At 41.1% G+C, this 24,519-nt stretch overlaps 1 protein-coding gene across 1 annotated transcript in view; it reads left to right on the forward strand.

The window, feature by feature from the left end:
- Window positions 1-9,587, forward strand: part of mettl15 (methyltransferase 15, mitochondrial 12S rRNA N4-cytidine) — a 130,011-nt gene extending 120,424 nt beyond the window's left edge. The window contains exons 5-7 of the mRNA XM_067994088.1: window positions 4,190-5,626; window positions 6,748-6,795; window positions 9,450-9,587. Of these exons, the coding sequence (XP_067850189.1) occupies window positions 4,190-4,629 (440 nt within the window). The 3' untranslated portion in view covers window positions 4,630-5,626; window positions 6,748-6,795; window positions 9,450-9,587. The remainder of the gene's footprint in view (window positions 1-4,189; window positions 5,627-6,747; window positions 6,796-9,449) is intronic.
- The last annotated feature ends 14,932 nt before the right edge of the window (window positions 9,588-24,519 follow it).

A 24,519-nucleotide genomic window follows, 5' to 3' on the forward strand; every position in this document is an offset into this window, starting at 1 on the left:
CAGGCGAGTCTTAAGATCCTTACTGAGGAGCAGCAGTGTGATGCCTTATTTGCTCCTCCAACTGAGGTGGCATTTAGAAAGAGCAGAAGATTAGGAGCATGCAACACATACTCTACATTTTCCCCAAGGACAAGCACTGGGGAAGCAAACATTGATGCAAGGATACACATTAAAAGTAGAGAAATAAACTGATTGCATCTTCTTTGGACTGTTTGGTGATGCATTATTGGCCAGAAGGAATATATGACTATTGCTATTGGGAGCATTCTGTAGTTGTCTCACCTTTCCATTGGAAAACTGACAAAGCTGCGGTTAACTGTTTGATGCATCAGTGAACGAATGACCGACTTATCTGGCAAATGTCACTAGTAGTAGCTTCAAATGAACCCGTAGCATAAAAATTCAATGTGGGGGTGATGTCGCTATGCTGGATGTCATCTGAGGGTTACGCTCTCGTATATGGCTCAACTTAGGGACTGCCTCCCTGCTAGATCCTGGAGGGCAAATGATAAGTGTGTTCCAACATACCCAAGTAGTTGTGCTTGGGTCATATGCCAGGTGCCCGCCATACCAGAGCACGTGCCTCTCCTCTCTATGCAGGAATTCTTTTTCCTCCACCTAATCCAATGCTGCTGTTGATTAGCAGGCCGAATGGAATGCTCGTGGAAAATTGCCCAGGTATGTCCTGTCCACAAAAAGCAGGACAAATCTAATCCGGCTAATTACCGCCCCATCAGTCTACACTCAATCATCAGCAAAGTGATGGAAGGTGTCGTCGACAGTGCTATCAAGCGGCACTTACTCACCAATAACCTGCTCACTGATGCTCAGTTTGGGTTCCGCCAGGACCACTCGGCTCCAGACCTCATTACAGCCTTGGTCCAAACGTGGACAAAAGAGCTGAATTCCAGAGGTGAGGTGAGAGTGACTGCCCTTCACATCAAGGCAGCATTTGACCGAATGTGGCATCAAGGAGCCCTAGTAAAATTGAAGTCCATGGGAATCAGGGGGAAAACTCTCCAGTGGCTGGAGTCATACCTAGCACAAAGGAAGATGGTAGTGGTTGTTGGAGGCCAATCACCTCAGCCCCAGGACATTGCTGCAGGAGCGCCTCAAGGCAGTGTCCTAGGCCCAACCATCTTCAGCTGCTTCATCAATGACCTTCCCTCCATCATAATGTCAGAAATGGGGATGTTCGTTGATGATTGCACAGTGTTCAGTTCCATTTGCAACCCCTCAGATAATGAAGCAGTCCGAGCCCGCGTGCAGCAAGACCTGGACAACATCCAGGCTTGGGCTGATAAGTGGCAAATAACATTCGCGCCAGACAAGTGCCAAGCAATGACCATCTCCAACAAGAGAGAGTCTAACCACCTCCCCTTGACATTCAACGGCATTACCATCGCCGAATCCCCCACCATCAACATCCTGGGGGTCACCATTGACCAGAAACTTAACTGGACCAACCATATAAATACTGTGGCTACAAGAGCAGGTCAGAGGCTGGGTATTCTGCGGCGAGTGACTCACCTCCTGACTCCCCAAAGCCTTTCCACCATCCACAAGGCACAAGTCAGGAGTGTGATGGAATACTCTCCACTTGCCTGGATGAGTGCAGCTCCAACAACACTCAAGAAACTCGACACCATCCAGGACAAAGCAGCCCGCTTGATTGGCACCCCATCCACCACCCTAAACATTCACTCCCTTCACGACCGGCGCACAGTGGCTGCAGTGTGTACCAACCACAGGATGCACTGCAGCAACTCGCCAAGGCTTCTTCGACAGCACCTCCCAAACCCACGACTTCCCATGTGCAGCAGGCACATGGGAACAACAACACCTGCACGTTCCCCTCCAAGTCTCACACCATCCCGACTTAGAAATATATCGCCATTCCTTCATCGTCGCTGGGTCAAAATCCTGGAACTCCCTTCCCAACAGCACTGTGGGAGAACCTTCACCACATGGACTGCAGCAGTTCAAGAAGGCGGCTCACCACCACCTTCTCAAGGGCAATTAGGGATGGGCAATAAATGCCGGCCTCGCCAGCGATGCCCACATCCCATGAATGAATTTAAAAAAAAGAATGCTCATGGTCAGCAACGGCAAGGATGAACTGGTGATAGCAGGAATGCTGCTATTTGATGTGTGCACCAAAGGAGTGTAGAATTAAATGGATACAACAGCAAGCAACAGACAAAAAAGAAATACAATACAATGATCAAAGTACAGTTAATCAAGTTAGACACAGCCATCAAAATGAGGGTCTCATTTAAAGCCTGGCTTTAAATAGTGGAATTCTTCACTAACAGTTTGCAGATTTCTGAGTGCTTATTTTATATGCTCAACAAATAAAGTGGTGTGCTGTCAAACAGCATGGGGAATCCTTGGTGGGACCACTTTGCTTCAAATAACAATTTTAAGGAGCCAACAAGGCCAGAAGAAATACAAAGCGCTATATCAAAATCTTTAAAAAAAAACTTTTGCTACCCTGGATTCGTGAGTTCAATGACAAGTACACTGAGGCCGACCTGTCCAATTCAGTGTTGGCAAGGGGCTGCTCCCCAAGTGCACCACCATTAAATTGTCCCATACATTAGATAGATTAAAAAATGAGTTCCTGCACTCAGAACTCAAAAGTACTTGCTAATAACCCTCATTATATCATCATACAAATGTGACCTATATAAAAGTTATATATCATCTAGATATTCAAGAATTTTGAGTGTGCTTAAATTTTGTGTAATGGTAAGTTCAGTAAAGAAGCACTTATCCAATTAGAGAAATTGGGCTTGTGTGCTGAATCATGGAATAACTGCTAATTTGTTTAGTTAGCTTCAAAACTGGTGATTACAATGTTGTTTATCCAATTTTGTTTTGTTCTTAAGGTGTAGAGAAGTATAAAATGGAAGGTTGTTTTACTCTGCAGCACCATTATCTCAACCTAAATGAGCAAATAAAAAAGCTGTTGGTACTAAAAGCTTCTTCAGTGTCAGAAATGTAATGCTTTGCAAAAGTTCTATAAGTGTGAATGAATTAGATACAATTTAATAGGATTATTAATACTGTTCTTGGTGTTATGTGGAGAGGATTGTTTTCACACAGGTGCATTTCAAATTAAGCAAAGTGATAGCAATTACACCATAAATAGTAGTTTTATTAATTATTTGATTCTAGGCATGCAGTTAGATGTATTTTGCTATTTTTGAGGTGCAATATTTAACAAACTTATATTGGATATCTTACGTTCGTGAGAATTGCATTTTGTTAACTGCAAAAAAGGTAACTTCAGTGAAGAACTGATGTTTCATTTTATTCAATTCAGTGAGGGTGTATTGCACCCCATTGTTCTACCGAAGCAAAATGAAAAATAGTTTTCTGGTGAGTCTCTTATCCCAGCTGGTCTTACCTATCTTCAGATCAGTTCATGACCGTCATGATAGTGAGCCTGTTGCATGTGTCACTAGTGTTGTGAACTGCCTATAAAATAAGGTAAGGTTTCCTGTATGTTAGAATCCACAGTTTATGTTCTGCTTAGTCTGCTGATATGTAAATATCAGCAGGGCAGTTGTGAAATTAATTTAAAGCACTATATACTTTTCATTGGCAGATGATACAATCACCTTCCATGATCACACTTTTTACATTGCGCAAGATAACTTTGTTGTCCATCTCAAGAAATAGAAGGGAATGGCATACGACGAACAGCTGACTAAATGTTCCAATTTCGATTTCAATGAGATCTCTACAACAATCAGAATGCAATAGGTTGGGTACCATAGAGACACCAGTAATGGACCTGGGCATTATGGCACTATATGACTGGACTAAGGACAGGTGCAGTAGGAATGTGTTATGCAGCCTGTTTTTAAATTCAATTAGCATTTGGAACTCATAACATGGTGTATCTCATTATCATCTTTACACTGCTCAGAAAACCATAGAAACTATATAAAAAGTAGATTAAAAAATGACACCTACCAATACAATTAGACGTGCAATATATCCAACTCATAGTAAGTCAGACCTGTGTAATAAAAGTCAAATTTCTTCATGTTACATATTTTGTTTCCTAAGATATATCCTTTATGTTTTTATTAGAAAGGACTGTTTTTATTAGAAAGGACTATTTTCACTATAGGCTTATGAATCGTAAACTGTTTTTTTTTGTTTATGGATGTCACAGGAGCATTTCCCGCAGCAGCAATGTATGCACGTAAAGACCTGCTTCAGAGACCTGCACATGTTGCAACTAAAACATTCCAGGCCTTGCGAATCTTTGTGAATGACGAATTGAATGAATTGTATAAAGGACTTCAAGCAGCTCACAAGTTCTTGAAACCTCAAGGCTGCTTGGTTGCATTAACATTTCATTCACTTGAAGACCGCATTGTAAAACGGTTTCTGCAGGGTATTGACCTGTCTGAGAAGCCCAACCTAAGTGCAAGGCAAAAAATTAGACAAGGACTTAGAAGACAGCAGGAGGAGGAAGAAACATGTTGCACTGAACAGAGGAACTTGAATTGGTCAAACATTCAGAAGAAAGTGCTGACTCCTGACCTCCAGGAAATTCAGGAAAATCCACGAGGACGTTCTGCAAAACTCAGAGCTGCCATAAAATTGTGAAAAAAATGTGAAAATCAAGCTTATCAGGATTTTCTTAATACCCCATGTCTTTGCAATCCAAAAGTTGCTTATTGGTCAAATGCCAGAATTTGATATGCAGGTGTTTTTGTAAACTTCAATGAAAATGCTGGTGAACAAAAATATTGCCCCACTGTCGCTGATATGAAAATATTAAAAATTGGAGGTTAGAGATTTAGATGTGGTATTTGAAATTTTATAGCCAGTATTTAAAAGTCAATGGAAGAAGGGTGACCTGGCAAAGCAGTGGGTTAGACATTAGGCTTTCACCTCTGGGACATGAATCTAAATCTGGCCCGAACTGATTGGATGAGTCTCTTGAGTTCAAGCTCCAGTTCCTAGGGGACAGAAGCTCACAGCATAAAACATCCTTCAATTTGATACTCATTTGGTAATCTCCCTTGAGAGCCAATGGGATGGCTGTGGAGGGAAATGGGAAAATGTCATTATGGTGCACTGAGGGAGAGGGATGCTCTTAAGATTTGGGTTGAGACACATTGTTGGGATAGAGCAGAAGGACTTTACTACACCTGGCCTGGGAGCAAAGGATGCTGACACTGAAGTCCAAAATAAACATGTTCCATTTCTCAGCATTAACATCCCTAACCTTGATGAGTACAAAAATTGCCAAGAAAGTCAGTAGAACGGGGAGCATTCAAAAAGCAAATAGCTCTAAAAATGTGAAAAACCTTTATATTCATGCAAGTGATATTGGTCAGTAAATTCGGTGGGCATGGGAGAGAAGCAAAGCATTACTTCTAACTATAATAAAAACAGAAAATGCTGGAGAAGCTTAGCAAACCAGGCAGCATCTGTGGAGAAAGAAACAGTTAACGTTTCAGGTCGAAGACCTTTCATCAGAACTGGAAGATGTTAAAGAGTTAAAGTCTTTAACCACGTACAGAACCAGAGAAAGGAGATGCAACAATCTCCCCATAACCACCTCTCCACCATCCAGGGAACCAAACACCCCTTCCAGGTGAAACAGTGGTTTACTTGTACTACTTTCAATTTAGTATACTGTATTTGCTGCTCATAATGCGGTCTCCTCTACATTAGGAAGACCAAATGCAGATTGAGTGATCGCTTTGCTGAACACCTCTGCTCAGTCTGCAAACGTGACCCTGACCTGCTTGCCACTTTAATTTCCTGTCCTGCTCACACTCTGACCTCTCTGTCCTCGGCCTCCTACACTGTTCCAATGAAGCTCAACAGAAGCTCGAGGAACAGCATCTCACCTATTGTTTAGGCACTTTAAAACCTTCCCAACTCAACATTGATTTCAATAACTTCAGATCATAACCACTGCTCCCATTTTTTTGGACAGCTAGTGCTGGTAATGGTTCTGCTGCTACTCCTGATCAATCTTTTGTTTCTTAACCTGTCCCATTGCCACCTTCCTTGCCTTGCACCATTATCCCTTTTGTCATTTAATCAAGCTTGCCCTCTACCCTATCACAGAGCTTCCCTTTTATTCTTTCCTTCTTCCCGCCCCCCCCAACCTTTCCCTGGCTCTGTATTTGCTTAAAAACTTTAACTCTTTAACATCTTCCAGTTCTGACAAAAGTTCTTCGACCTGAAACGTTTTCTCTGTTTCTTTCTCCATAGATGTTGCCTGACTTGCTGAGTTTCTCCTGCTTTTTCTGTTTTTATTTAAGATTTCCAGCATCCGCAGTATTTTGCTTTTGATTACTTCTAACTATCATTACTGAGCTCTGTAGCAGCAAGCGTAAATTACTAAATATAAACAGTCTCCTTTAGAGAAAATGCCACGGAATTCAGGGAGTTTCATAGGTTTGGAATATTTTAGAATATAAACGGCATCTTAATACATTCCACTACCTTTAAGTCAGTGATCGCTGTTTTGCACCCCCCCCCCCCCAAAAAAAACTGCATTCGTTTTAGCTGTAGATTTGTACATGTAAGACAGTATGAATGTGCTGCAGGAACTTTTTTAAAACTACAAGAACTGTTAGCTGTGAACACTTTTGGCACAAGACATATGAAATGATGACAGCAGTAACTCACCATTAATTCTGTTTATTGTGATAGTGATATTAATTTCTCCTTTTTCCAACTCTGGGTCTCTCTTCCCAACAGGACAGCAGAAGACCTATGTCAATACTGCTCTGGACCAGTTGCTAGAAGGTGCACATGAGTAATATAGATGATTCTTTCTCTGTTTTTATACTCTGTGGGAAGTTCCTGGCTTGTGCTCGGCACCTTCCCAAGGTAGTGCCACATACTATTATTCCGTGGCACATTTCTGTGCTGAAATGCATTATACCACCATATTGCTCCCTTTTAAAAAAAAAACAGTTTTAGAAGCTTGTGGCTTATCCTATATTTTACTTACAGCAAACTCCCTGTATAAATACGGAGATCAAGGAACCATGAAGCAAAAACAATGCAGTTGTAATGGGAGATTTTAATTTTCACATAGACAGGGAGAAGCAGAATAGCATAAGTAGTAAAGGCAACAAATTTCCAGAATGTATTCGGAACAGTTTTCTAGAACAATATGTTTCAGAACCAATAAGGGAACCGGCCAAACTGGATTTAGTGATGAGTAACGAACCAGAATCTGATGGTAAGGGAACATCTTGCAACTAGTGACTATATGATTGAGTGGGAAAAGGAAGAGTCACAAACTAAGGTTTTAAATTTAAGTAAGGCATACTTCAAAGAGATGAGAAATAAATTGACCACAGGAAACGGGCTGAGCTGTTAATGGGTAAACCTACAGACAAACAGTGGGAAGTGTTCAAAGAAATGTTTGGCACAATACAAAACCAGTACATACACTTAAATGGCAAAAGCTCCATTTGTGTTGCTAAGCAGCTGTGGTCAACAAATGAGGTAAGAGACAGCATCAGGCTAAAAGAAAAGGTTTATACAATTGCAAGGAAATGGAAATCCAGCAGACTGGGAGAGCTATAAAAAGCAACTAAGGGATACAAAGAAAGTAATAAGAAGTACAAAAAGTGAGTATGAGAAAAAGCTTGCAAGGGATATTAACGCCATCACCAAAAGTCTTTATAAATATATTGAGAAAGAATAGTAAAAGGGAATGTGGGCCCATTAAAGACAGATACAGGTGAGACTATAATGGACAATAAAGAAATTGTAGACTTGTTAAATTAATACTTTGTATCCATCTTAAAAGTATTAGACAAAATACAAGTGGTACAAGGGAACCCAAAAATAATTGGAGAAACTTATTGAATTTAATACAAAGCCAAAAAAAAGGTAATGGAGAAAAAAAATGGGACTTAAGAAAGACAAATCTCCAGCACCCAATGGGTTCCATCCCAGGGTATTAAAAGAAATAGGTGAGGAAATTGCTGATGTGTTAGTTATAATTTTCCAAAGGTCTTTAGATTAGGAAGTTGTGTCTTTGGTTTTGAAAACTGCAAATATCACTCCATTATTTAAGAAGGAAGGGAGGGAGAAATCAGGACAGGACAGACCCATTAGTTTAACATCAGTTGTGGGGAAGTTACTGAAATCTGTCATGAAGGACAGAGTGACTGAGCACTTGGGTAAGTGTGAGCTGATCAAAGAGAGTCAGCATGGATTTGTGAAGGGTAGGTTGTTCCTGGCTAATTTAGTTGAATTTTTTGAGGAAGTCACTAACATGGTGGATAAGGGAATGTCTATGTATGTTGTGTTGTCTATATGGACTTCCAGAAGGCATTTGATAAGGTTCTGCACAAGAGATTATTAGCAAAAATGAAAGCACACGGAATTGGAGGTAACCTTGTGACGTGGGTTGGTAATTGGTTGAGAGGTAGGAGGCAGAAAGTAGGGATAAGGGGAACGTACTCTGATTGGCAGGATGTGTCAAGTGGTGTTCCCCAAGGATCAGTACTGGAGCCTCAGCTTTTCACTATACTAAGTTAGGAGGCACAGTAAGTTGTGCAAATGGGAGCAAAATGTAATAAAGGGACATAGATTAAGTGAGTGGGCAAAATTGGGGCAAATAGAGTTCAATGTGGGGAAGTGTGAGGATATGGACTTGGGATATAGATCAGCCATGGTCTAATTGAATGGAGGAACAGGCTCCAGGAGCTGAATGGTCTTCTAGTGTTCTTGTGCTCCCCTGAAAATGTGAAACCCTTCACAAATTATGGTTACATTCTCTATTCACCGTTATCTTCACATTTTACTTTGTCAAGTTTCTATCTTTTTTTTAAATCCCAAGAATTTCCTTGACATTTCTGCACCAAAATAAACACGGTTACATGATTCTGTTAAATGTTATTTGAATATGCTATGAATTGAATATCTGTATATTTCTAGAATTCTACTTTATAATGATTAGAAATTGCAAAAAAATCAGCATTGCAGATGTATTGTATGAAAAGGTTTGCACATGCTGAGAGCTAGATTTTTCAGTTTTTGGAATATTAACCCCTGTTTATAAAGTCACAGAACTATTGAAATATAAGGTGTGATCTAAAGTGTAAAGGGAGCAAACCTTTAACCAGAGGTGGAGAAGCTATTTTATGCCTGACAATAGTGTATTCTTTGCTGTTTGTTTTGCAATATGGTTTGTGCTAGCCAAATGGTTTTCTTCTCTTTCCCCCCCCCCCCACAAACCCCCGAAGAAAAATTCAAAGGATGTTTAACTTTCCTTTGCCAAGAAAAATAGTGCAAATGCTAGTCCCTATACATAATGGAATCCATGTTAGTTGAATCACAAACAAAGTGCTTTTTTGCTGCCAAAAATTGTTAAGAATGCACAAAATGTACGTGTGGCAAGTTTGTCATTAAATTTGTGTACATTCTGTTTGATGTAGATGGAGCTGAACAGGAAAGAGCATAGTACTGGATATTGATTCGTGAGTCATCTGCACTCAGTGTCTGCATACTGAATTCTGATCAATAAGTTGGTATATACCATACCGGGTGGAAATAAAATGACCTATTTTTAAATATCCTAGTCTGGTGATCAAGTGACTTCACATCTTTGTTTGAGTTTGAATTCTGGTAATTGTTAGCACGTTGGCCCACATATCACTAGGAACAGTCAAACTGATTTTTAAAAAAATACTATAGGTTTCTGATGCTGTAATCCTTCAGGTGAAATATCACTTGTATCTTTTCTCTACAACCCAGTACTTCATCCTTGCATTGTGAATAACGGTAAGAATTTTTTTTGACAAATGTAAATTTCTGGTTGATAAATAAATTGTTTACCATAAAATTGGATTCAGATCCAAAACTTTCAACACTGGAAGAACTTTCTGTTCCTTGATAGTTTGCATACTTTTAATTTTAATGGAAAGTTTTATGAAACTATCAGATCTGCAGTGGTATTGCTCATTGTGAATTGGAAGTTTTATAAGAGCAGTGATGTTATGCCAAGTGGTATAACTGGGATACTGACTTAATCCACATTGGGGGTGGCCATTGGAGCACTGTGAAGAAGGCCTAGGGTCTGGCAATACTGGGATGGGTGCTCTGGGTCCAGCAATATTTTGTGGAGGGATCAGTGTTTGAGAGTACTGCACTGAAGTATCAAGCAAGATTGTGAGCTCAGGTTCTGGAATGTCTCAGAGGCGAGGATGCACCACTGAAACCAACTGATCAAATTGTTTAAATAAATTTGTAAACTTGGCTTGAGCTGCCATCCTGATTTTTCAGCTGGCTGAAAAAATACCCTTTTGAGAAACGCTTATAACTTAAATTGATTAAAAAATGAAACAATTCAGAATAAAATAATACTTATTTTTACCCACAAAGTTGTCTGTACAGGTTTATATATCCCTGTAAAATGCTTTCTCACAGAGGCCTACTACTGGGTTAGGAGTCCAGGAGTCATAGAATCATAGAAAATTTACAGCACAGAGGAGGCCATTAGACCCATCGTATCCGCGCCAGCCGAAAATAAGCCACCCAGCCTAAACCCGCTTTCCAGCACTTGGTCTGTAGCCTTTTAGGTTATGGCACTTCAGATGCATATCCAGGTACTTTTTAAATGTGATGAGAGTTTCTGCATCTACCACCATTCAGGCAGCGAGTTTCAGACCCCCACCACCCTCTGGGTGAAAACATTTTTCCTCTGCTCCTCTCTAATCCTTCTACCAATCACTTTAAATCTGTGTCCCCTGGTTATTGACTTCTCTGCTAAGGGAAATAGGTCCTTCCTATCCACCCTGTCTAGGACCCTCATAATTTTGTACACCTCAATTAATTCACCCCTCAGCCTCCTCTGTTCCAAAGAAAACAAGCCCAGCCTGTCTAATCTTTCCTCATAGCTAAAATTCTCCAACCCTGGCAACATCCTTGTTAATCTCCTCTGTACCCTCTCTAGTGTAATTACATCCTTCCTGTAATGTGGTGACCAGAACTGTATGCAGTACTCTAGCTGTGGCCTAACTAGTGTTTTATACAGTTCTAGCATAACCTCCCTGCTCTTATATTTTATACCTTGGCTAATAAAGGAAAATATTCCATATGTCTTCTTAACCACCTTATCTACCTGTCCTGCTACCTTCAGGGATCTGTGGACATGCACTCCAAGGTCCCTCATTTCATCTATACCTTTCAGTATCCTCCCATTTATTGTGTACTCCCTTGCCTTGTTTGCCCTCTCCAAATGCATCACCTTACACTTCTCAGGATTGAATTCCATTTGCCACATTTCTGCCCACCTGTCCAGTCCATTAACATCTTCCTGCAGTCTACAGCTTTCCTCCTCACTATCAACCGCACAGCCAATTTTAGTATCATCTGTAAACTCATTAATCATGCCCCCTACATTTAAGCCAAATCTTTAATTTATACCACAAAAAGCAAGGGACCTAGTACTGAGCCCTGCGGAACCCCACTGGAAACAGCCTTCCAGTCACAAAAACAACCGTCGACCATCACCCTTTGCTTCCTGCCACTGAGCCAATTTTGGATCCAACTTGCCACTTTCCCTTGGATCCCATGTGCTTGTACTTTTTTGACTAGTCTGCCATGTGGGACCTTGTCAAAAGTCTTTCTAAAATCCATGTGGACTACATCAAATGCACTACCCTCATTGACCCTCCTTGTTACCGCCTCAAAAAATTCAATCGTGTTAGTCAGACACGACCTTCCCTTAACAAATCCGTGCTGACTGTCCTTGATTACTCCGTGCCTTTCTAAGTGACAGTTTATCCTGTCCCTCAGAATTGATTCCTATAATTTGCCCACCACCGAGGTTAGACTGACTGGCCTGTAATTACTCGGTCTATCTCTCTCCCTTTTTAAAGAACGGTACAACATTAGCAGTCCTCCAATCCTCAGTTAATTTGGAATACTTGTCTGGAGCTTGAAATACTGAGTTGAGCTTTGTTGTATATATTTTTTCTTTTGATGACTTGGTTCCTACAGCTGTAGCCCTTGTTAATCATAACAACCCCCCACCACTTCATTTTGGTTCCACTGTCTCTGCTGAACATCTGACAAGCCGATCTTCTTTAAAAGCCTGACCTACACTTCAGCACGCCCAGTGCTTTCAGCATCTCCAGTGTCCTCAGAATGTCACTGATTTCCCACAGAGCCCAATTTCAGTTCTCTCAGACTCTGAACCTCCTGACTCCTCAGTTCCAAAAGATCCTTTGTGTTTCCCCTCACCGTCAACTATTCCCAGGCACCAACCCTTCCCCCATTGCTCCCAGATGTCTCATCCCACAAGTAATCCTACCCCATCTTACATGCCATCCCCAAGATTTATCCAGGCTGAAATTCTTCTAAGTGTTCCCAGACCGAGTGCTTCCACACCCCAACCTCCCCATAATTACTTCCAGGTCCAGCCCTCCACCCATTCTCTCCCATACTATAGCCAGCTCTGTCTAGTCCCACCCACACTTTAATCTAAACCCATTGCTTCCTCCGGCCACAGCTGGCCCATCTCCCCCAGTCCCTTCTGGCCTTACCATCAGTCCCACCTTTTCTTTGAACTACCCATGTTGCAGAGAGAAATCAAAAAGTGTAGGACGGACCTAAGAAAATAACTGGAGAATGCAAAAGAAGTGGAGGTAGCGTTACCGGAAAAGAAATCTATGGCTCAGACTTGCCTCATGAGGAAACTTGCACGTAACTGATTAATGCCAATTTTACAATGAAACATCCCTGCCTGAGTTTCCTCGCTCTTTTCGCCAGTACGTCTGTCGAAACCCTCTGCTGCTCATTAACATAGCTCTGCCCCATACAAAAGGGTTTCCTGCATTTACACTGTAATATGCTGGCATTGATTTACGCCAATATATTTAGGAGCAACATGGTCCAAAGTTACCTGATATTGGCGTGATAGGAGTTTCAGCCTTGAAAGAGTCCCCAAACTTCCTCGCTTTATTTCTGGAGTTCGATAGTGATATTCTTTATCACTGTTATTTTTTAATTTTTCTCAGAGACTTGCACTATATTTAACCAAAGTGCTGTCAATCTCAGTGTACCTGAAAACTGCACAGGTAAAGCTGTGGAGAACTTTGGATATGTTTTCCTTGCAACTTGTGGATTTTTTGACCTTAAAGGATTTGAAAGTCCTTGTAGGCACTATTGTAGGTTCTGAATCATTAAAAGGGCTTCAATTATTTCAGTTGTTTCTTGATGAGAGTATTTCTAGGAATCCCACTGTGGGAGGAGAAAGGAGCAAACAGAGCTGCAGCTGCTGGAAGAGCAAATAGAAGGGGGAGTGCTTGGAGAAATGTTTCCCCTCCCAAAAGAGTTTATAAGCCCAGAACAACATAGAATCATTGAATGGTAACAGCACAGAAGGCGGCCATTCGGTCCATCGAGCCCGTGCTAGTTCTTTGTAAGAGCAATCCAGTTAGTCCTATTCCCCTGCTCTTTCCCCGTAGCCCTGTAAATTTTTTCCCTTCGAGTATTTATCCAATTGAATCTGCTTCCACCACCTTTTCAGGCAACGTATTCCAGATCATAACTACTCACTGCGTAAAAAAGTCTTTCCTCATTTCACCTTTGGCAAAAGAACCAATCACTTTAAATCTGTGTTCTCTGATTCTCGACCCTTCTGCCACTCTCAGAGGAACATTGCTTAATAAGACTTTGATTCTTCAGAGAGTCATTGACTGAGTTGTCACATCCTGCAAGAAGACTTGCAGCCAACTGCATTGCCTATTGCAGTCAAGGTCACTGCAGCCCTAAACTTGTTTGCCTCTAGCTCCTCCCAATCTTCCATAGGGAATATTAGCAACATCAATCAGTCTTGTGTCCATGCCTGTATTAAACAAGTGCCTGATACCTTGTTTGCTAGCTCTAACACATTCCTCACTTTCTTCATGAACATCTGGAAGCAGCAGGAGAGGACGTTGGGGTTTTCACAGATTGTAGGATTCCCCCAAGTTCAAGGTGTTATTGATTGCACTCGTGTCACCCTGTGGGCTCCTTCACGCAACATAACTACCTTCATGAATCGCAATGGGTTCCACTCGATTAATGTGAAACTGGTGTTTGATGACCAACAGCAGGTCTGTGCCTGCTTTCTTGGCAGATGCCATGATTCTTTTAACGAAAGAAAAGAAAGAGCCTACATTTATATAGTGCCTTTCACGACCTCAGGATATCTGAAAGTGCTTTACAGCCAATTAAGTTCTTTTGAAATGTAGTCACTGTTGAATGTAGGGAAACATGGCAGCCAATTTGTCCATAAACAGCAATAAGATAGTGACCAAATAATCTGTTTTAGTGATGTTATTTGAGGGATAGATATTGTCCAGGACACCTGGGAAAACTCCCCTGGCTCTTCGAATAGTGCCATGGGATCTTTTACGTCCACCCGATAGGGCAGACGGGGCGTCAGTTTAATGTCTCAGTCATGGAAGGCGCTATATAAATGCAAGTCTTTCTTTTTGATTTATGGACAGTCATGGTAAGCAGGGAAGGAAAGGATTAATGGTGCTGATGCAAAGGTACATTCCTGAATATCTGTACACAAAGTATGAGAGATGTGAAGGAGAGTCTTACCTTGGTCCTCCTGGTGAGAGCGTAACATTTTCTTTCTGTACTGCAGCCAGGTCCTGGAAATAATGCTCAGCACATTGACATGTTATGCCAACTGTCACCATATCCATTCACCAATTTGCCTGGGCACCTGTCGACCATCCAACGGGAAGAGGACCTGTTTTCTATTCTGAACTTACTCCAACAGCTGCTTCACGGCTGTATCTGAAAATCACGGGGCCCTGCTGCAACTCATCTTGCCCCAGACATCTTCCTGCAGCTCCACAGTGTGGCTTCTGTGCTTTGGCCACAACAAGTACAACTCACCTTTAACTTGCTGCTGCCCCTTAAGAACCTGTAGCAGCAGCACCAAATTTCCCACATCCTAATCAACAAGCTGGCTCCGGGGAGTGCGTTTCACATTGGTTGTTTGGCTCACTCATGCAAATTAGGGACGATCCAAATATTGGGATAGGTGCCACGCCAGCTCCTCAGGATGGGTGTTGCTCTTGCCTGTCCACCTCCTGCTGATTTCCTGCTGGAAGACCAAAATTAACCCCATTGTATATGACGTGATGTGGCTCACTGATCAACACCATGAAAAATCCAGTCGTGTTCACAAAAAAAGTAATTGCAGCAATAGAACTACCTCCTTAGTTTATTAGGGGTGACGTACTTCCAGCACGGAATAAGTGCTCGCACGCCGCCCATCATATTGGAGCCCGGATATGGAAGGGTTGTGTAATGAGGAAAGATAGAACAGGTTGGGTCTATACTCATTGGAGTTTAGAAGAATGAGAGGAGATCTTATTGAAACATACAAGACTCTGAGGGGACTCGATAGGGTAGATGCTGAGGGGATGTTACCCCTCATGGGGGAATCTAAAACTGGGGGCATAGTCTCAGAATAAGGGGTCGCCTGTTTAAGATGGAAATGAGGAGGAATTTCTTCTCCCAGAGGGTCGTGAATCTTTGGAATTCTTTACCCCAAAAAGCTGTGGAGGCTGAGTCATTGAATACATTCAAGGCTGAATTCGTCAAATTTTTGATCAGCGAGGGAGTCAAAGGATATGGGGAAAGGGCGGAAAAGTGGAATTGAGGTAAAAATAAGATCAACCATGATCTCAATAAATGACGGAGCAGGCTCGAGGGGCCGAATGACCTACTCCTGCTCCTATCTCTTATGGTCTTATGGACCCTTATCACACCGCGATTCAATTTCTAGGCCATAGATTTTTAGTGGCTCTCAAGTGAATCATTATCCAGATAATTCCCTATCACAAGGAAAATCTAATGCTCCCAATTCTTAGATGTATGATTTTAGCTAGCTTTATTAGAAGACAAGATATTACTTGGTTGTAGATGATGGGATAGAGATAACCCGATGTGAAATGGTATCAGGAATAAATAAAACTCAAACAAGGAAATAAACATTTAAATTTGTGCTAAATTGCGTGATAAAGTTACAAAGGTTGTGACTAAACAATATTCTATTCCTCTTTGGACCAGGATTTAAATGACATTGTGGGCCTACTCTATTTCTCATCTATCTGTTAAGCCAAATGCAGCATGATCAAGCAATTAGAAACCAGTTTCTAGTGGCTAAGAGTCTAAGACACAGAACTGAGCCCCATATTTATAAAAAGCAGAAAGAGTGGAATATTGCTCTGATGCAGTTAAATGTGTTGTTCTCAAGTTAGGGATTGGATCAGCAAGGAACAGATCCACACTTGAACTGAGTTATGGCATGTTAAATCTGGGAATCAGAGTTAGTGAGGGTAGAAAAATATTTTCTCCCATCACGACTCCCTACAAAAGTTTTTGCAATAAACTTGTTAAAATGTTTTTTTTGTTCTTTGTAAGATGGAGTTGACATTTGTAATGTGGAAGAAGCAGAGCAGGAGCCAGTATGTTAATCTATGAGTCATCATTCTTCGCTCAGTGTCTGCAAACTAAACTCATGATCAATAAAATTTGTATCCCTCACTAAGTAAAGAAAATTAAAATAACCTATTATTTTTAATTAAGATATTACTTTCTGACAGGGAAAGTAATTTGATAATCCATGGTATCAAATAGAAATAAGAAATAGACCACTTGTATTTCCATTGATTTGAATGTAAAGCAGCTCTCAAGGGAGAATTGATGCCTCATTCCTGAAACAATTAAAGTTTACAACATCTACTGCGTGTTAATTTTGGTGCTTGCAGTAACAGGTCAACTTTTATGACTCAACATCTAACATAAACAGGAAAAGGGAAATATCACTTTGGTTCCATACAGGCATCAGTGGGTTATTGAAGCAAGTATAATAAATGGTGGTTCGGTAAAAAGCTAATAAAATGTCAGTATTTATTTTCGAAGTGGTGAATCCAGTCTTATTTTTGCACCTTTGTAAATGTCACTGCCCAAGTGCACTGCTTCTACAATATTGTGGATATTGCATCAAATATACCTCTTTGTAAATTATGACTGTATACTGTTTGCACCATTCGTTTCTAATAATCACTTGCGTTTTACATAAATTTTATTTTTTCCACTAAATATACAGGTTTTATTCTGTAGTTTTTTTATTCCGAAGAGAATTTATTTATAAAATTAGGAAACCAACATTTTTAATGCTTAAAATTCAGTAAAGCTTTAATATTTAAGAGATAAAGAACCATGAGTTAATTTTTTTGATCTGATGAAAGGCCATCGACCTGAAACTCTCTCCACGGATGCTGCCTGACTTGCATTTCTGTTTTTATTTCAGATTTCCAACTTTCCGCAGTATTTTGCTTTTGTTTTTAATTCTTTTGATATCATCCCGTAATTATTAAAAACATTTATGTATGATTTGAGCACTGTAAAATTCCAGTTTATAAATCATAGCTGTCTTAAGTGGAAGGAAGCAACTTGTACATGAAGGTAACTTATTGAGTTGTCTGTGTTGCACAGAGAAGTTGGTTTATATTAGCTACTATTACACCAAAAACTTCCTTGTGACTTCTCCTGCTCTGCTGCCTTAACTTTGCGGAAACTTTCCACCAAAGTTACGTCAGTGGAGGGGGAGAAACCCCCAAGGATATTCCCGGTATTAATGTACCTTGTCCCCATGCACATGAAGTTTTCTGTGATAGGAAGGATCATGGAGGAAAGATCATGTACTGTAGTCTGCCATGGAGCAAGTGGCAACTCCAGAGCTGGTTGCAGTAGAACATCTATCCTGAATGTTCACACTACTGCTAAAGATGCCTTGAACTCCAGCTTAAAAGGTGCATTCTTCCTGGCTGGAACGTGCTTCAAGAATGGATGCAGACAGTTTGGAGCCAAGGTTACAGTCAGAATTCTCCTCCCTTTGGCGGATTTGCGGCAGGGCAGTCCAAACACCTACCAATGTAAAGCCACCACTAACTCACTGCAATTTCCTCCCAGAATCCTCATTAGCCATGCAGGGCAGCTTAGAGGCCAGAAACATCCCTTCATTGGAATAGTACCACCGGAAGGAAGGAGAATACTGTCCTGGTGCTGCCTTTATAAGGCTGCAGCCAGTTAAAGAGTAGAATCACTCAGCAGGATGGCAGAAGGATCAGCAGGCTCCGGTGTTTCAACAGCTGGAAAGGCCCCCCAAATTTTCTGATGTAGGCATGGCCTCCTACAAGCAGCTGTCCCTCACCTGTCTTCTAAAAAGTCCAGCTGCTGCTCATGCTGGTTGTTGAGGCTGCTGCTGTTCTTGCAGCCAAATAAAACTGGCAAATAGAGCTTATTGAGGATAATCAAGCAAAAACTCATCAGAAAGTAGCAGTCTGAAAGCTGAAAACTCTCCTGTAAATCCAAACAGCACAATAGTACACAGCTCCTGAAGGTGAGTGCCCCTTTAAATGCTGCTTCAGTGGCTCTGAGAGACCAATCCCGCTAGTTTTTACTGGCGGGTTGGATGCTGGGTGGGACTTTTGTGATTTTGAGTTAAAACAGTGTCGGGGTCCTAATTGCATCATACCCCGATTCGCATGTATTCATGAGGACTCCACCACGGCTGACTTAAAAAAAAACTGCAGTTAAAATGGTGGCCACTGGGAATGGAGCAATATTCCTCTACAGTAATTTTAACCACCCATCATGTTCCCACCAGGCCGGTTGGGTTAAAATCACCCCTTATGCTTTCGTCTGAACCTTGATACCTTTGTGGGATCTTATTATCATTCATTTTCTACTTTCGATTGCTCCTTGTGAGGAAAATTTCTTGCTTTTCCTTGCTCTGCTTGTTCTTAAGTTCTGTCTGTGGTTATAAGGAACATGTCATCTGTAGCCAAATGCTTTAATCAGCTGCCTGTTTCATACATTACTATTTCTGCTGAAGAATTAACTACACGTGTGAAATGTGGAAGGCTTGAAATTACTGTTTGTGCAATATTGAAGAGTCAACTCAAGGGTTGCTTACGTTGTTTCTGCCTAATTAAACAAACTCATGAACCTGCAGTTTTATTGTTTACTTAATCTGTGATATAGTGTATGCTATAACAGGGCAGCCAACTGAGCACGAGGGTCAATAATCATGGCCAGCACCTATTAACACCACTAAGCAGACATTTAAATAGAGTAATACGTGAGTGTCCAGTCCAGCCACTAGCTCAGCAATTTTGCATATCATGTAGCATAAGTGGCAAAGAAAGTGCTTTTTTGATGACCACATCAAGGAGTCTGAGAAAGGAGGAATATATGATATCCCTTCCCCTGCAGAAGCCCTGATGCAGCAGGCATGGGAGGAAATATCAGAGTCTGTCAATGAGTGCAAGTTCCACTTAAATGCCAGTTTTGACATTATTAATGAGATGAACAAGGCTTAACGCATGGCTTCAGCCCTGTAAAGAACAAGCGACTTCCTTCCACTGGTAACATCTGATAATAAAAGGTTAAATGCGCATTGCTCTGCAGTCACAAAATTCCAGATGCTTAACCCATCAGTAGTGCAGCAGTCCATTGTAATACCAATAGTAATTCCCAGGCTAGATTTTTGTCTTGAGTGCTAAATAATTGTGCTTCCCAACTTGTTAATTCACTTGTAATTTGGCCTTAGAATTTCAAATAATTCTTCATTATATCTGCTGAAATTTCTTGCTCTGGGGGAAACCTCAGGCACAAATCCATATCGTCCCATTCCATGATGCATCTGTTGGAACAATAAACTCTTGTGCCTCCTCAATGAGCCATTTTTTGTTCCACTTATTTTAGATAAATATTTTTGTTCTGTTTTTCATTTGTGAAATGATTTTGTGAATCATGTGACCTGATTCTTTATGACGCCACAGCAGTTCTCCTAGTCTTCAGTCAACATCACTTCAAAACTACTTTCACTGCCATTGCCACTGTTCTCGTTTTATTGAAATTGGAATATTATGTAAAATATTGCTTGACAGAGGGTGAACATAGTAATTTAATCTTAAAGTTCAGATGACATCTATAAAGGTTAGAAGCTTTGTTTTTGTAGATTATGATGTCATTTGAATCCCCACTAGAGTAAAACACAACTTTATTGCTAACTTGCAACCACCCATAACTCCACATATAACTGCTTCCTGTGAATCATGAATTACTCTAAATCTGACTATCAATTCAATTTCAACACGATGTTTAGCTGTTACTGGCACTGTTTTTATTTTATTGAGACCACAGTGTATTATATATGTATATGAAAAACATTCTTATTACTCAGACCCAACCATCCATAATTATGTGATTTCAAACATTCTCGTTCTAATGACCTTTTTCAATATTCAGCATAACAAATTAGCAGAAGATTTATTGCTGTAAGTATTCAAAACACATGTTCCCTAAAAGAGTAAGTAAATTCAATAAAGTGGATAACGTATTGTATCCTGTGGTACTAACGTCACATGAAATGAGTACAGGAAATGATAACTGATCAAGTGGTGACTGTTATGGCTGTTGCCTCAGAATGTTAAAAGTAAAACTTGCATTTCAAAAATGTTGCATTAGTACACTGAGGTTGATCTGGGTACCTAGATATAAGCCTGAAGACCAATTTTCATCTGAAAATATATTTTTTAAAATTTAAGCAATAATGTGACAAAAGTAATTGTTTCAGTAGCTTCTGCGCTTGTTTAGGGGATAGAGAGTTGGTTACCATTCTCTTTTCGTATAAAATCTACACATTTTTATTTTGCAGCAATCTTTTTAAAGATGAATGTTATAAATTAGAATTAGAAAAATAAATAAATCCCAGAAATCTTCCCTAATTTGCATGCACTCTGAATAAACAAAAACTGCTAGTATCTTGGTTCGGATAAAGAAATGCTATTGCAGTTCTGAAAGACTTTATTATCCCGCGATCTCTTACTCCATCATAAAAATAACTCAATCTTCTATTATAGCCAATTGTGGCTGGCTCTTGATGAGTTGTGTTTTGTTTCAAGTTATTTGTACCGCCCTCCACTCGATTACCCAGCTGAAACAATGGACACACAGCATGTTTTCCAGTCTCTGCCAACGCTGCCCTTAATTAGTCTCAAAGAAGTGTGCCAGAACAGTCTAGGATTACTCAAGTTCTGTGTCTTTCCCCCTCTCTCACATATACAACGGTAGATTTTCCTATCAGTAATGCCGAACTTCTTGGATGTTAAGTAGTCCTTACTGATCAGGAAATTAGTTGGAGATCTATTGTACCTGATCTCTGTATGTTTTTGTGTACTATTCAAGTATGTATTTGTGATTTTATTGGATCCAGGATATCCCTTGCTAGTTTGTGGGAAGATGCACATAAATGAGGCCAAAATGATGATTTGCATACAATTTTCTGTCATTTCTTCCTGATCATGCTGTTTCCAGTACTCCCTGGGCATCCAGGTTGCTGGTCACTGAGCTGTATACAGAAGTAGGTGGAAAGAGCCAAGCAGGAAGATTGCCAAATTGTGAGGGCATTTCTCAATTAATTTGATTGTTTCTTTTTCCTGTTGTCACCTTTCAGGAGTGACAATTGTGCTGCTGATTTTTTTACCCCAACAGCTCCAAGAGTGTCACAATATGTCTCCCATGGGAATCCACGTTTATATTTGCTATTTGGAGGAAGAAGAGGAAGGCCAATGGGTTGATCCAATGCAGGCCAGGTAGCACCGGAGGCAATTTGTGTCTTCCTGTCTGTATCCTATACCAGAATATACAAGCAGAGGTGCACACAACTGCATTTTTCAGAGTAGCAATTCCTGGAAAAACTGTGATTACAAGTGATGCCCTGACTGAGTTATCCTGTATGTGCCAACCAGACCTCCCCAGGCACGGCAAGCCAGTAGCTGTTGAGATCACAGGCCCCTCTGAATTTTTATGCTTTGGGATTATTTTAGATTTCTGCTGGGGACATCAGTGACATCAGCCAATAAACCATCCACAGATATGTCAAGTAAGTGACTAGTACCATGTTCCATTGCACAAAAGGCATTACCTATCTGAATTGGAAAAGATTCTACTCTTTCTGTATGCAGCTCATTTGTGACCATCAGCATCAGATTATGCAAATTGTCACTGCCAAAGCATCTGTGGTGATGCTGTTCTTTTGTCAGTACACTATTCCACTATTATTTGACGCACAAAGGCAAAGTTCAGGGCAGTTGTTGGACAATCAAGACCATCCTCGTGAAGCGCATCACTGGCATGTTAAAGCAGTGCTTCAGTTCTCTGGATGGAAGTGGGGCAATTCTGCAAAACAGCTCAGCAAGTGTTCCAAGGATTGTTGTTGTATGCTGCACAACTGTACCCTACAAAGGCATAATCATGGAATGACGGGGGAGTGCCCCCAGCACAACAAGAGGTCGAACAGGAGAAAGTATGAAGAAGGCTCATAACAGAACCCAAGGCCAACTGTGAGTGCCATTTTTCAAGCTCTCATATAAGAGTAGTGCATAGAAAATCTCATGGCTACAAAACCCTCCTGCTGTACTACCAGCTGTAACTGATTATATATTTTTGTTTGAGATACTTGTCCAATTTGACCTTGAAGAGATCAATGTTGGACCAAACTCATGCTGTAGCTACCCCACACCCTTTCAGGTCCTCCTACTGACCAATATCCTCCCTCTTAATCACAGTTATATTTTCTTTTGCAAATAAAGCTACACCCCTTTGTGAGCCAATCTGTGTTTACAAAATCTCGTAAAACCTTTCAACAGTATATTGCTCCTAAGGTTCCAGAAATACCAATTATAGCTAAAATCTCTATGTATACATATGTCTGTAATTCAGGTATTTCTAGTACTTCTAGCAGTAACGTAATCTTAATGTGTGTATCTAGACAGTAAGTGTTGACAGGCTCCTGTACCTTGGGGAACATTATAACTGAGCTTGATCATGCCTTCAATCAACACTCTCCAACATAAGTCACTAGATTATGATCAGAAGCAGGAACTTTGGGCTATTTTCCCCTCTCTAGTCCAAGAGTGCTGAAGACAATCATAGCACCTCTAATGCCCACCTTCACTGTGATCAGCTAACTCAGTACAGGTTGGGAATCAAATTTGGAATTTTCTGTTCTGTGTAGGTGATGATGTGGAGATGCCGGTGATGGACTGGGGTTGACAATTGTAAACAATTTTACAACACCAAGTTATAGTCCAGCAATTTTATTTTAAATTCACAAGCTTTCGGAGGCTTCCCCCTTCGTCAGGTGAACGATGTGAAACATTTTCACATCGTTCACCTGACGAAGGGGGAAGCCTCCGAAAGCTTGTGAATTTAAAATAAAATTGCTGGACTATAACTTGGTGTTGTAAAATTGTTTACAACTGTGTAGGTGAGTTAAGCACTACTTATGCTAAATGATCTAGGGGAGAAATGGAAAGGATTGATAGATTGCTAGCACTTTCACCATTTCTATAGCCTTTTTAAGCCTTAAAATAATCAGCATTTGTAGATTTCTTCAGCAAATATTTTTAAATTTATTTATTTATTTATTTTTTTATTCGTTCACGGGATGTGGGCGTTGCTGGCGAGGCCAGCATTTATTGCCCATCCCTAATTGCCCTCGAGAAGGTGGTGGTGAGCCGCCTTCTTGAACCGCTGCAGACCGTGTGGTGACGGTTCTCCCACAGTGCTGTTAGGAAGGGAGTTCCAGGATTTTGACCCAGCGACGATGAAGGAACGACGATATATTTCCAAGTCGGGATGGTGTGTGACTTGGAGGGGAGCGTGCAGGTGGTGTTGTTCCCATGTGCCTGCTGCTCTTGTCCTTCTAGGTGGTAGAGGTCGCGGGTTTGGGAGGTGCTGTCGAAGAAGCCTTGGCGAGTTGCTGCAGTGCATCCTGTGGATGGTGCACACTGCAGCCACAGTGCGCCGGTGGTGAAGGGAGTGAATGTTTAGGGTGGTGGATGGGGTGCCAATCAAGCGGGCTGCTTTATCTTGGATGGTGTCGAGCTTCTTGAGTGTTGTTGGAGCTGCACTCATCCAGGCAAGTGGAGAGTATTCCATCACACTCCTGACTTGTGCCTTGAAGATGGTGGAAAGGCTTTGGGGAGTCAGGAGGTGAGTCACTCGCCACAGAATACCCAGCCTCTGACCTGCTCTCGTAGCCACAGTATTTATATGGCTGGTCCAGTTCAGTTTCTGGTCAATGGTGACCCCCAGGATGTTGATGGTGGGGGATTCGGCGATGGTAATGCCGTTGAATGTCAAGGGGAGGTGGTTAGACTCTCTCTTGTTGGAGATGGTCATTGCCTGGCACTTGTCTGGCGCGAATGTTACTTGCCACTTATCAGCCCAAGCCTGGATGTTGTCTAGGTCTTGCTGCATGCGGGCTCGGACTGCTTCATTATTTGAGGGGTTGCGAATGGAACTGAACACTGTGCAGTCATCAGTGAACGTCCCCATTTCTGACCTTATGATGGAGGGAAGGTCATTGATGAAGCAGCTGAAGATGGTTGGGCCTAGGACACTGCCCTGAGGAAC

This window comes from Heptranchias perlo, chromosome 12 (assembly GCF_035084215.1).
Source record: "Heptranchias perlo isolate sHepPer1 chromosome 12, sHepPer1.hap1, whole genome shotgun sequence".
Taxonomy (NCBI): Eukaryota; Metazoa; Chordata; class Chondrichthyes; order Hexanchiformes; family Hexanchidae; genus Heptranchias; species Heptranchias perlo.